Source organism: Solea solea, chromosome 13 (assembly GCF_958295425.1).
Source record: "Solea solea chromosome 13, fSolSol10.1, whole genome shotgun sequence".
In the NCBI taxonomy this organism is placed as follows: domain Eukaryota; kingdom Metazoa; phylum Chordata; class Actinopteri; order Pleuronectiformes; family Soleidae; genus Solea; species Solea solea.
The window spans coordinates 23,188,226-23,200,498 of NC_081146.1; the positions used below are offsets into that span (position 1 = coordinate 23,188,226).

The window sequence follows — 12,273 nt, forward strand, 5'->3', positions numbered from 1 at the left end:
AAAATGAATCAGTGTGGCAAAATGAGACATGAAAATAATCTTAAATCCCATTCCATCCACTGCTGCTCAGTGTTTTTCTCCTCCGGTCTCCGTCTCTTGGAGCACATTTTGTTTAAAACCTTTGCACAAACGTCTCTATGGGGTATAGTGTGGACATGGGACGAGGTTTGTATGGCAATTGAACATTAAACGCCTCGTTTCCACACCTCATTTTGTTTTCCTTCTTAGGGCTCAAGACACAAAAATGCATTTTCCGTCGCGGATGAACAGACGCCACTTCAGCCACAACGAAATATTTGCATTATGTATTATCTATATTGCTTTAAAATAGGTAATTAAAGCACATTGTAAACAATAAATCTATGGATAAATAAATCGCTGTAAATGTCAGTAAAATAATAATTAAAAACTCAAATTTGTTAATCAGGCTGAATCTTCAGTAACATGACTGAATTTAAGGAAATAATATATGCGTATCAATTTATCAAGGTGTGTGTGTGTGTGTGTGTGTGTGTGTAGATTACTGCCTCTGGTAAACACACTTTGTCTGTCTTTGTGGAAACGAGGCGTAAAAGACTTCTCTGCGATCACAGCGTTCAACGTTAAAACAACAACACATACACGGCACACACACATACACAGTTACAGCATTAATGAAGATATACTGGGGGAAAATGGTCTCGGCGCGCGCACGCGTGGATACGTGGAGTTAGTTTCCCGTAAAAAGTCTCTGGAGCTCATTAACAGCCTGGATTGAATGTTTACCAGCACTGAGCTGGTGGCTGGTGTTAATTCCCCCCCCCCACACACACACACTCAGATGGCGACACAGAGACACACAAAGGCAATTAATATACGAGTTAGACCTGCAGCAGATTTGTGTGTTTGAGTTTGGTTATTAAAGACCGAAGTTGTACACGCACTCAAGGTCGGTGTGGGAATACACGTTATGCCAGATGAGCGGATGAGCGGATTTCAAGTGTTGGGCAAATAAGATGGCTCAATGAAGCTTTGTTTCTTTCTTTTTTTTCAGTTTTTTTTTTTTTTTGGCACAGTCAGTAGACGGCATCAGTGCAATGCAGAAAGCAAGCGAATCCCCGAGCAGCAACAGAGAGAGCGGTGTGGCGCCGTCTCGAGATTTTCCAGAGCAGAGAACATGGAGTACATACACACTCTCCATGACGGCGTGGTGCGTGAAGAGCCAGCTCATTAGCTCCTAATGACATATCTGCCAAAGTGGAAATCTTGGCACGAGCAGATTTGACATAACATTCTCCAGAGCTCTGGAGGAACATGCTAATCCCACTGCATAATTCATCACAGCCAAAGCCTGCTCCTTCAGTCAGCTGATCAGTATTCATACAGTTTGGCGTAGTGTTTTTTTTTTTTCGTGGCATTTCACTGCTGTTGAACCACAGCTACATTCTGGGTTTTTTTTTTACATTCAGTTTAGGGCTATGATGTGATTTTTGAACTTCCTCGCTCAGTTTCAGTCTGAAACTCGAGTTTCCCTTTCTGATACAACCTCTGGAATGTTGGAAGAATCAAAAATCATTGGCTTAAACTTAACTTAAATTTGAATACGTCAACTGATGCAAATGACCCGAAGGCCTTTGCACCGGCTCTGTGTGTAATGTGACGTTAATATTTCAGAGGAGCGCTGAAAAGACGGCGGCGCCCACTGTTCTCTCTGCTGGCTGCGGCTGCTGCTGCTGCTGCACATCAGTGAAGAGTCTTGTTTGTTTGTCTCACAGCATAAAGATACAACTATGAAAAAATAAAGTGTTTGTTTGTTTTTTTGTTGTCCTTGTCCACCTGGGGGAAAAGAGGCAAAGCAGTCAATGGTTACATGTCACATTCTAACTATGGCGTTAAAAACCCAAACCATCAAGACAAATCATCACATACGTAGGCAGCAATGGTAGAAATCAGCATTTGCAGAGCAATAAAATACAGAACATACTTCACAGATCTAATTACAAGCCTTTTTTTCCATCTTGTGAGAATGTGAGCGCGCTCCAACGCCGCACCTTGTTCACATCTTTATGCATCATCAGGTTGACGGGAATGAGAGGAAACCTGCAGCAGACCGGCTTTTCATCGCTCTGTTCCTGCTTCTCTCTTTCGTCTCTGCTCTTTTCTTGAGGCTGTTTTAGCAATCACTGCTCACTCTTCGATTGAGCCTAACTAACTTGATCTTTCTTGTATGACTGAAGAACATTAGTTTAACTGTTTAATCACTTAAAGCTGCTCTCGGTGAAATACATTAGTGATAATCTGGAGGAAACCTCTCCAGTATCCCACAGCACGTTATCCAATCAGGAGCCACAAAGAGTCGGTCCTCTTTGTTGCCAGTGAATAAATACCCCAAACCCCCCTGCCCCTTTAGGGCAACGCTTAATTGCAAAAAAGTAAGCCAAAAGACAACATTGCAGAAATGTTGAAAGATTGTACGGGTGTTTAGCTTTACTTAAAGATGCTGTGGGTGTTATCCCATATCCCTTTGCTCTGGTCTAGAAAGGAGGCAAGTCCATGAGTAATGATAATAAAAAAAGCAACAATGCACAAAGCTGTGAACAAGGCGTAATAACGACGTCTTATACCATCTGTTAAAAATATGCAAGGAACTGCCTCGCCTGAGGAGGAGTTGCTGAGACACAGTGATGTTCGAGAATGAGCTGTTGCCCATCCGCCTACTTTCTTGTCAAAAAGCTGACACTTCCTCCCAGTGATGTTGTAAGACTCAGCTGCACTAATTATAGTGCCAAGTGCATCTTGAGTCTGCAGTATTCTGCCTCGACTGCAAAATTGTGCTTAGGAGTTTATGTCCCAGAAGTGTTTAAGGCTTTTTGAATCTCAATACCAGACATTTTTTTTTTTATTATTTTTTTTTTTTACTAAGTACGAATGAGATATCAATCAACGAGGATGGCAAGATGTACGAGTGGTATTAAAGGTTTACATATTCACAAATAAGCACAGTCAAGTCAATTTCAAAGTAAGTAGAGAAATGGTAAAAAGAATTGGCCTGGTATTGGCATTTTTCAATTTTTGCCCAACTCATAGGATATGTTTCTAGTTGACTCGGAGAGGAAAGGTTTGCAAAGCACCTAATTATGGTTGGATCGAGTTCAAACGTCAATTTAAGGACAGTAACTCCTATTCACTTGAGTTTTTACGTAAAACATATTCTGATCTTGTTAACGCAGCTACAGATCTTCTCTCTCTCGCTCTAAATTGAAAAAAAGGTGAATTGGCACCATACAACCTAATCCTGTAGTTCAATGCTCTGCGAACCTAACCTCCTAACAGCGGCTCCTTGTCTTTCTTGCCATTGGGAGCCAGTAAGGATGAGGGGTTAGCATTAGCGTTAGCTGCAGTTAATGGAGCCACAGTGTGGCCATGGCCAGCAGCAGTGACGGCCCCAAGGTGGAGGCCAGGGAGGCGGCCAGGTGCCTGCCGTCGTTCAGCAGCCTGAAGGAGATAACCTCCACCTTGAATCCGTCCTCTGTGGCCATGCATCGGAAGACGCCCTCCTTGAGGGGCGTGTCGATGAGAGGCCCCAGGACGCAGAAGTCCCCAGAGAAGAGACACGGGTAGTTCTTAATGCAGTTGTCCTTCTCCCAGCGATAGGTGGCGTGGAAAGAGCGCACGGGGCAGGGGAGAAAGACGGAAGTGTTGGACTGCACCACCACTTCTTTTGGTGATGTTCGACGCTGCTTCAGAGCTGCGGAGAAATAACATTTTGCACGTTAAATGTACTCCTCTCTGTGGAGCACTCTAATAGCATCATTTAAATTTCACATTGGTATTTTCTTCTCAGAACAGCTGTTGTTTTTTCTTTTTTAGATTCCTTTAAAAGCTGCATTGAAAAGAAGGTAACTATCTCTGGGACCCTGGATTCCCTCAAGTCTCAATTTCCTCACGTTTCAAGGGCTTTACAGTTATTCTATCTATTTCAATTTTGTTTGGGGCATTAAGCATTCAAGTGCATTACCCAATTAAGTGATCGGGTCCTTCATTTAGGTATCACCTGTCATGGAGTTAATAAAGCTAATGTTTGGCCTTGGGCCCCAAAAATGTTCATCTAACCATGAACTTTCTATCAGGAAAAAATGGCTGAAGGTGTTTTAGGTTGACAGAAACATTTCTGGACAGTTTGACAGAAGCCAGACCAGATTTTGACATTTGACGCAGGCGTTTACTAATCCAACGATGGCGGAATTTCTTTGCCCACAAAACCAGCAAAGTTGAAAGAGCAAAGGACAGAGAGAGTGTTTACATCCTCTCTGGTATGCAAAGGCCACCCGAGTTCCCTGACATGCTCCGGGCCCGGGTCACGCTGGACATGTGGCGTGACTGCATCTGACTGTTCCCATATTAGTGCCGCAGAACGACATCAACCCCCCCCCCCCAGCAAAGAAAGTCGTCGAATCTTTCCTCAGCAACGCGAAACAGCGTGATGTCCTCCAGCAGATGGGGTACCCCCCCCCCCACAGAGAGCTGACCTCAGCATCATGGAGTCAGTGTGGGACACCATGCTGAGACAGAAGATGCTTATAAGCAAAACTACCTGCCAAGTTCACTGATAAGTTACCACTGGAACTTTTTACCAGCTTCTTATCGTTACATTTCTGCATGTTGGTAAACGGTATTAAAACTAAACTGGACCTATAGATGGGTACAAATAAAGGGACTTGACTTGTATCCTCAGGCAGCAAATTGGACCACAATTACTCCTCTCAGTCTTCCCTTCAGAGAGGAGTAATTGTCATCATTAGCTGAGGTTCTAACTGGTTTTTGTTTTTGGAGCTTTGAAACAGGGCAAAGCCATGACATGGGAAAGAGAACTCTCTCCCCCCCCCTGCGGGTTGTTGAACCCTGCTCAATTATATGATAATCATCTTTTTAATCTTGCTGCTCAGAAAGGTTCCTATTTTGGTTTTAATTAAGATCCAGAGTGTCTGAGAGAGCAAGATAAGGACTCACCAGCAGCTTCCCCGCAAACCGAGGAGTTTGAATAGTCCAGATTCTGAATGAGTGCCCTGTTGGAAAACAATAAAGGGACAAATTAGCAGCACTGAATAGTTTTGCAAATGAGCGCATGAGCCCCCTCATCAACCTAACAAATGAACACATGCAGACACAAATAATTAGGCAGCGGAAAAGGGGGTTTATTAGAGCTTTTGGTTAAAAATTGTAAATAAACGGGTTCAGGGAAATAAGCTGCACATTATCTTTCCTGATCATTGATGACAGTGTTATTTTCTTCCAACTGCAGTTTCTTTGTAGTTAAACACATCTTTCATCTCAGTGATAAACTATTACCCCTGGAATGCAGATCTATGCTTTCGATCTGATACAGAGATTTTCAAACCCTCTGTTTCCACCATTAAAAAGGGAAAGAAAGAAAGAAAGAAAAGGGCTCTGCAGTGGTGACATCATTTCTAATCATACCCAGTCGTGACGTTGTATGCAGGCGGGATGGGAATGCACTTTCTCCTGGCCCTGTCCCAGCCGCAATACGGATCCCGGGAAAGGATGCACTCCCTGCATGTGTCGCCATAGCGACCGCAGTCAGCCAACTGCAGCCGCTGGACCTCCATCGCTGTACCAACATACAGATGTCCCTAAGGAGGAGAAGATGCACCACAAAGTGTGTCTCAGCTCACAAGATCAGATAAATCAGCCACTGCGGTGTCAGTTCTCCTCACCGTCTCTGAAACATCGTTCCAATAAAGCCCACAACTGAAACCTAAAATGAGGAATTTCTGTAATATGGACGACACGCAACAGGATGTAATTAAATATTTTTATAAAGGCGAGTGTCAGAAATCCCAATGGAGGCATTAAGTGGCCTTATTCAGACACATGAGCAGATTTATTCACTGTATTAGAGAACCAGCTGTAAAAAGACTATTATTCTCAACTGAAATTTTTGCTTTTTTATTATTTAGAATTAATTCAAAGGAGGAATTCACCTTTTTAAAAAAAATACCAAATCAAAGATTTGTTTCTCTAAATATGATCGCATTGCTTGTTTCTCCTTTAAAACTTCGGCGTGAGTATATCCTCCAGCAGCTGTGTCATTAATCCTCCTTAAGCCCATTTTATACTCAGACGATGAAATATTTGGGGAAAGTCTCATGACTCCCGTAGTATTTTCACATTTGTTTATGAGGCTGAATTGTCATTGTCGGTAAAAGAACATTTAAAATTCATGGCATTCCATGTTTTTATGCTTCCATTCTGAGGTCTTGGCCTCAAATAGTTTGACCCATTTCCTCAGTTTTCCCATAGTTCAAAGTGATCCAGTTGGTATTGGCAAGCCTTCTGAGAAAACACTGAAAATGAATTGTATGGAATGGTTGTTTAAAAAGATCAATTCATTTAAGCAACTTAAACAACTGTTTAATCGCTTTTTATAAGAATGGGACATTCTTTGCCACTTGTCACAAGGGCGTATTTGACAATACACAAAAACCTATAAAGTAAATAAATTCAGTGTTGCTGGTATTAGTGACATAGTCCAAGTTGTATTATCTTGTCATAGTAAATCTTATTATTATGATATATATGGAAAATAGTGCATTGTGTGTGAAAAGTGCCATTTAAAGGGTTAAAATGCTCAAAAATGTACACAAATAATGTTTAATAGCAGTTTTTGGGAGTGCACTATTGTGTTAAAGGTTGCACGAGGGTTAAATGGACTCATCCCATAAACACGGATCCATTTCAAGGCGAGCAAATGTGACTAAAAGAGCCGTCTGAACTGAAAATGTCAGTGTTTTACTGATTTAAAAGCAGGAGGAGTCATCTTACCTTCTGTGAGTCGATGGCCATGTTTAAAACGGGACCCTTGTTGTGAAACAGCGAGTACTGAGACACGATGAAGACGCCGTCGCTGGTGTGAAGAACTTTGAGAACTTTGCCTTGTTCTGCAAGACAAATAAAGAGCGAGAGGACACTATAAATAGAGAGACACGTCAGTCCTCTAAACTCATCTGGAAATGAACACACATGTGCTGTTTCTGTGTTGCAGCTCTCTCTGTGCTTTGTAAAATGCACAGATATGCCTTGGACCGCTTCCACTCTTTAGGGCAGGCTGCAGAGCCATAGGCAAACTGGAAGGCTGTAGTTTTTTAGAGACTCTTTGAACAAGCGTTTGTGAAGGCAGAAGCCGCTCTGGAGGGAAGAATATGAGAATTCAACCTGTTTGACTTCAAAAAATGAAGCCAAAACCACAATATCGCTTCATACAACAAAGGTATTTTGTTGGTAGGCATGAGGCGAGGAAAATATTTTGACCTCTGAAGAGAAAATATATAATCAACAGTGGAAGTTGAGTTTTTTTTTCTTTTTTTTTTTTTTTGGTTGAATCTATTACAGAAAAATACAAACAATGAAACATTCAAGGTCTTAAAGCATTTGTTCCGGCTGCATTAACAGATGAGATAAGTAATTTCCTATTGACTAGATAAAGCGAAGTAAAGCTGGAGCCGCAGACATTATGTATGCAGGCGTCGTAACTGCATGAAGAGGACAAGTGCTCCTGGACTTTAAAATGTCAAGGACCTTTAAAAAAACAAAACAAATCCAAGCCAAATGCTAAATATGCTTTTTTTCTAAATTAAGTGGCTTCTCATTAAACTATACCACTAAAAACCAAACCTGCAGACTGACAGCAGTGGAGAATCTGAGTGGGTGGTCACAGAGATATGCAGAGGTTTATGGTGGCGTGGAAAACAAAGCCAGGCATTCACACAGCAGCACATCAGGAGATGTTGGGACGATTTGTTTGAGATATTTATGATATTTTGAGGATATTCTGACCTAAAATGAACCACATTCATAAGCAGGAAGTCCAATCCAATCCAACTTTATTTGTAACAAACCACAATGGACCAAAGTGCTGTACAAAATAAATAAAAGGGATAATAAGTAAAAGGTTCAAATTTAGATAAAACTGCTTAAAATAAATTCGAATCATAAAAACACAATAAGAAATAGAAGCCATACAATTAAAAAAAACAATAAATTCTATTCAAATTAAAATAAGTAAAATAAATAAAAACCAAACGTCTCATGAAGTGTCAAAGGCCAAAGAGAAAAGGTTGGTTTTAAGAAGGGATTTAAAAACAGACAAGGACGAGGCCTGTCTTATGTGCAGAGGCAGATAATTCCAAAGTTTTGGAGCTGCGACAGCGAAGGCACGATCCCCTCTGAGCTTCCGCTTGGTTTTAGGCACACTCAGGAGCAGCTGATCAGCTGACCTGAGAGAGCGAGCGGGTGAGTATGGATGTAGAAGCTCAGAGAGGTAGGGCGGGGCAAGACCATTCAGGGATTTAAAAACAAGTAAAATCGATCCTGAAGTGTATGGGCAGCCAGTGGAGTGAGGCTAAAATGGGGGAAATGTGCTCAAATTTACGTGTGCCAGTTAAAAGACGTGCGGCAGCGGTTTGTACCATCTGAAGACGGGCAATGGAGGACACACTAACCCCCACATAAAGTGAATTACAGTAATCCAGCCGAGTGGTGACAAAGGCGTGAATAACTATTTCAAAATGTTGCCTTGAGAGAATTGGCTTTATTTTGGCCAGCTGCCTCAATTGAAAAAAGCTTGATTTAACAACAGACCTGATCTGGTTGTCAAGCTTCAGATCAGAGTCAATTTTAACCCCCAGGTTTGTGATAGTGGGTTTTAAAAGTGGTGCCAAGCAGCCCAGATCTACTTGGGGGTCCCAGTGGTGCCACCAAACACCATCACTTCTGTCTTTTTGTCATTGAAATTTAAAAAGTTCAGAGCCATCCAGGCCTTTATGTCATCAAGACACTCAAGTAGAATTTTAAAAGAGTATGCATCGTTCTTTTTAATAGACATGTAGATTTGACTGTCATCTGCATAGCAATGGAACGAGATGCCATACTTTCTAAGGATGGAGCCAAGTAGGAGCAGATATAGAGAGAAAAGAAGGAGGCCCAGAACTGAGCCCTGTGGGACCCCGCAGGTGAGAGGAGCCGAGGAGGATGTCGAGTCACCGAGGCTGACACAGAAAGTTCGATCAGCCGAGTATGACCTGAACTACTCCAAGGCTGTGCCCCTGATGCCCACCTGCTCCTCCCTGATGCCCACCTGAAGTGGTTATCATCACACTAATTTCACCATAGGCACAACAAGTAGTTAAAACACTGTCATATTGATATGCACGTCTGTGGACAAGGCAAGACAAGGAGGGTGCTGCACATAAAACAATAACATTTAAAATTTGGAAACATGAATTTGAAATGGAACAGAATAATAAAAAGTTAGACTATAATGGAGTAATAAAACATTATTATACCCGTAAAGTGCATAAGATTAAAATGTAAAATGATTTAAAAGACCTCAGCCATAAGCATAATTATGAGAAGTTTTTTTTATCTGGATTTAAAAGGGGAGCTTGTTCCACTTGTGTGCAGCATAACAACGAAATGTTGCTTCACCACATTTTGGTTTGAACTCTGAGTCAGTAGATCTCAGAGTCTGTCCAGGTGTGTATTCTTTTAATATGTCATTAATGTGTTCTGGACCTATAAAAAACATTAAGTGATTTGTAAACTAGCAGCAGAACGTCTAAAGTCTATTCTACAACTGACTGTGAGCCAGTGACGACATTAAAACTGCAGTAATGTGCTGTGTAGACATGAAAATAGCATCATTTTCAGAACTGTCAGTTCATGTGTATCTGTATTATTCTGGCGAGTGACTAAAAGTTTGTTTATTTGTTCAGACTTTTGCGCAGGTGGTGCAGGAGCCATCACTGCAGCTAGGATACATCAATCTTGCATCACATCATTTCACTGAATCATATAATACCTGCTTTTTTGGTGCTGTTTCCCCTCCACTCAAACTCTTTTTTTGGATTATCTCCTGGATTGATCTGACTACTTTCTGTTCTTCCCAAATAAAGAGTGGTTTAATGAGTCCCCCGCAGAAATTTGCTCTACTTTATTTTGCCTTTTGTCACGTCGAACTTCACCCACTGTGAGAATCTGATGACACTGATATCGTTTTATCTCGCAGCTTCTTTTCCTGAGCGCTCAATCCCACGAGGAGCTTCCTCATTTGTAATCAGACTGGAAGGTTCTCGCCATCTCACTGTCTCCTTTTGTCCTGAAACTGTCTCGTCTCTTTTTCATAAACTTCAAATCTTTTGTCAAAGATAATATTCAGCATTTACCTAATTTATTCTCTAGATAGTTTAAACCTGTCGAGAGCTATTTTCAGCTCTGTAATCAAAAGAGAGTATCACACAGCAGCACAAAGACGACAGCAATCCTGAACAGAGACATGGTGACAGTGAAGCGTCTGCTTTTGTAATTGTTTATCCAGGCAGGGTTTGCTAAATGCGTTGTCCGCTCGTCTCTTTTTTGCTATAAATAAGTTTCAGTGATGCTCGAGCACAAGTTCAGTCAGGACGACTACTCTTGTGATTGATTCCGTTGCAGTATTTATATTTAATCGTGTCTTCACAGCCTCTCATGCATGCATGCATGCACGCTCAATTGTTACTGTCATTTGCGAGATCGGCCGTTCATCAGCTGATCTTTGTCTATCCAGTAACACGGCAACACAACCATTTTTTTTTAAGAGTATTCAATAAATCTAATTTGCATGTTTTTGGCCTCACAGCAGATTCCCGGGGCTGAATTAAAAATGTGCTCTTCCTGCTGTAGTCCGTTCATGCTGCTGTCATGAAAACCCACGCACACATGGGGAGAACATGAGAAATGCCTTTGGGAGTATGGTGGAGCCGCAGTCTCCTTGGTGGATCACAAAATTGTCACCGATGTGGACTAATGTCACTGGCAATTTTCTGCTTTGCAACACTTGTGAGCACAACGTCGAGGTGGGTTCCACCTGGCTCCATCTCTCTGACTTTAAACCGCCACCCCAAATGTCACGCCGCCTGAATAGAGGATAACTTTTCATCTCAAACATCTCAAGTCGACTTGAAATGAGACTATAGCCCTGACATTTCTTCCATCCCTCCCCCCCCGAGGGAATCTTTCCCACTCCTTCGCCATCATGACTGAAATGGCCCAAGTACCTTTATTTCTTCAATCTGTCAGTGAGCAACTGAAGGAAAAGACATGTTTCACAGCTGCCGGCTTTTCTTTATTCCTCAAAAATGCATCAGTTTCTTCTCCATCTCTCAAAGGTCCACAGCCCGGCATAACTCCTCTGCCCGTTCCTTCTAAGCTATTCTCCTGAGCTCTGACACGACATGATCGCAGTCAGACGTCTGAAGGCTGTTGAACTTCACTTGTATATTTTACAATGTGCTCAGTTCTGGTAACCCTGGCTGACATTTTTTGCAGATACATGTTGAAAAGGCGCTGGAAGACTTAAGTGCAGCTTAGGTTAGAAAATCTAAGATCTCGTCCACTTCAGTTTTCAACCTCTGCCTTTTTATTTTCCTCCTACTCTTCCAAAAGCCAACAAATCAAATGTATTGGGCATACTCTTCATAGTGCTATGATCTGCGGTTGGTTCGATTGGTCAGACCTAGGTTCAGCAATGTTATGTGTCCAATAGTGAGGTCAGCTGACCACATGCAAGGCCACGATTCATTCAACTGTGAAAGAATGGTTGAGTTTGCACACGTGGGTTGGTCACCACAGAGTCCTGACCTTAAACCGTAGTACAATAGTCGGTCCACCAATTCAGTACATGCTACAATATGTAAAGATATTATTTTTGTGCATTTTATGATTTGCAATACATGTCAGAGTTATAACCAGCTTGTATTATAACTATTAATATATCACTCCACCTAGCTTCCCTCAATCCCTAGTACGTACCAGAAGCACTGTGTCAAACCAAAGGAAAGAACTCTATCCAACACTCTTGTTGCACTCTGAGTCTTTGTGATGAAGAGCAGTTTTGTAGCGGCTTGCAGTGAATGTCCTCGCCTGCCTTGTTGTCAACTTGACAGATATTGCAGTAGATGTTTATGATATGCATATATTCTACTAAACTATCTGCTGGCTGTGATCAAGAGACAGAGAAATTCATTTAGTCAAGTCCTGCGGCGTTCTGTCAGCATGTGCTCCACAGTGAAGGTCCCACTAAAACGGTCACGTATTAACAAGAGGTTAAAATGGTCGATTACGCACAACCCCACTGCTTCGTCGAGCCCCCCCCCCCACACCTGCAGAATCCACTGTTGTCCCTCTGGGTATCTGGCAAGCTATTAAGCTAATTAGGACTCCGCCCTGTCAGTTTCTTCT

The 12,273-nt window shown here is 41.9% G+C and overlaps 1 protein-coding gene across 1 annotated transcript in view; it reads right to left on the reverse strand.

Annotated features, from left to right (window-relative positions):
* Positions 1–2,869: 2,869 nt before the first annotated feature.
* The window catches only part of si:ch211-113g11.6 (uncharacterized protein LOC559008 homolog), a 40,014-nt gene continuing 30,610 nt past the window's right edge, over positions 2,870–12,273 (reverse strand). Inside the window, exons 11-14 of the mRNA XM_058646994.1 lie at positions 6,823–6,938; positions 5,458–5,630; positions 4,990–5,045; positions 2,870–3,727 (exon numbers count right to left, since the gene is read on the reverse strand). Of these exons, the coding sequence (XP_058502977.1) occupies positions 3,381–3,727; positions 4,990–5,045; positions 5,458–5,630; positions 6,823–6,938 (692 nt within the window). The 3' untranslated portion in view covers positions 2,870–3,380. The remainder of the gene's footprint in view (positions 3,728–4,989; positions 5,046–5,457; positions 5,631–6,822; positions 6,939–12,273) is intronic.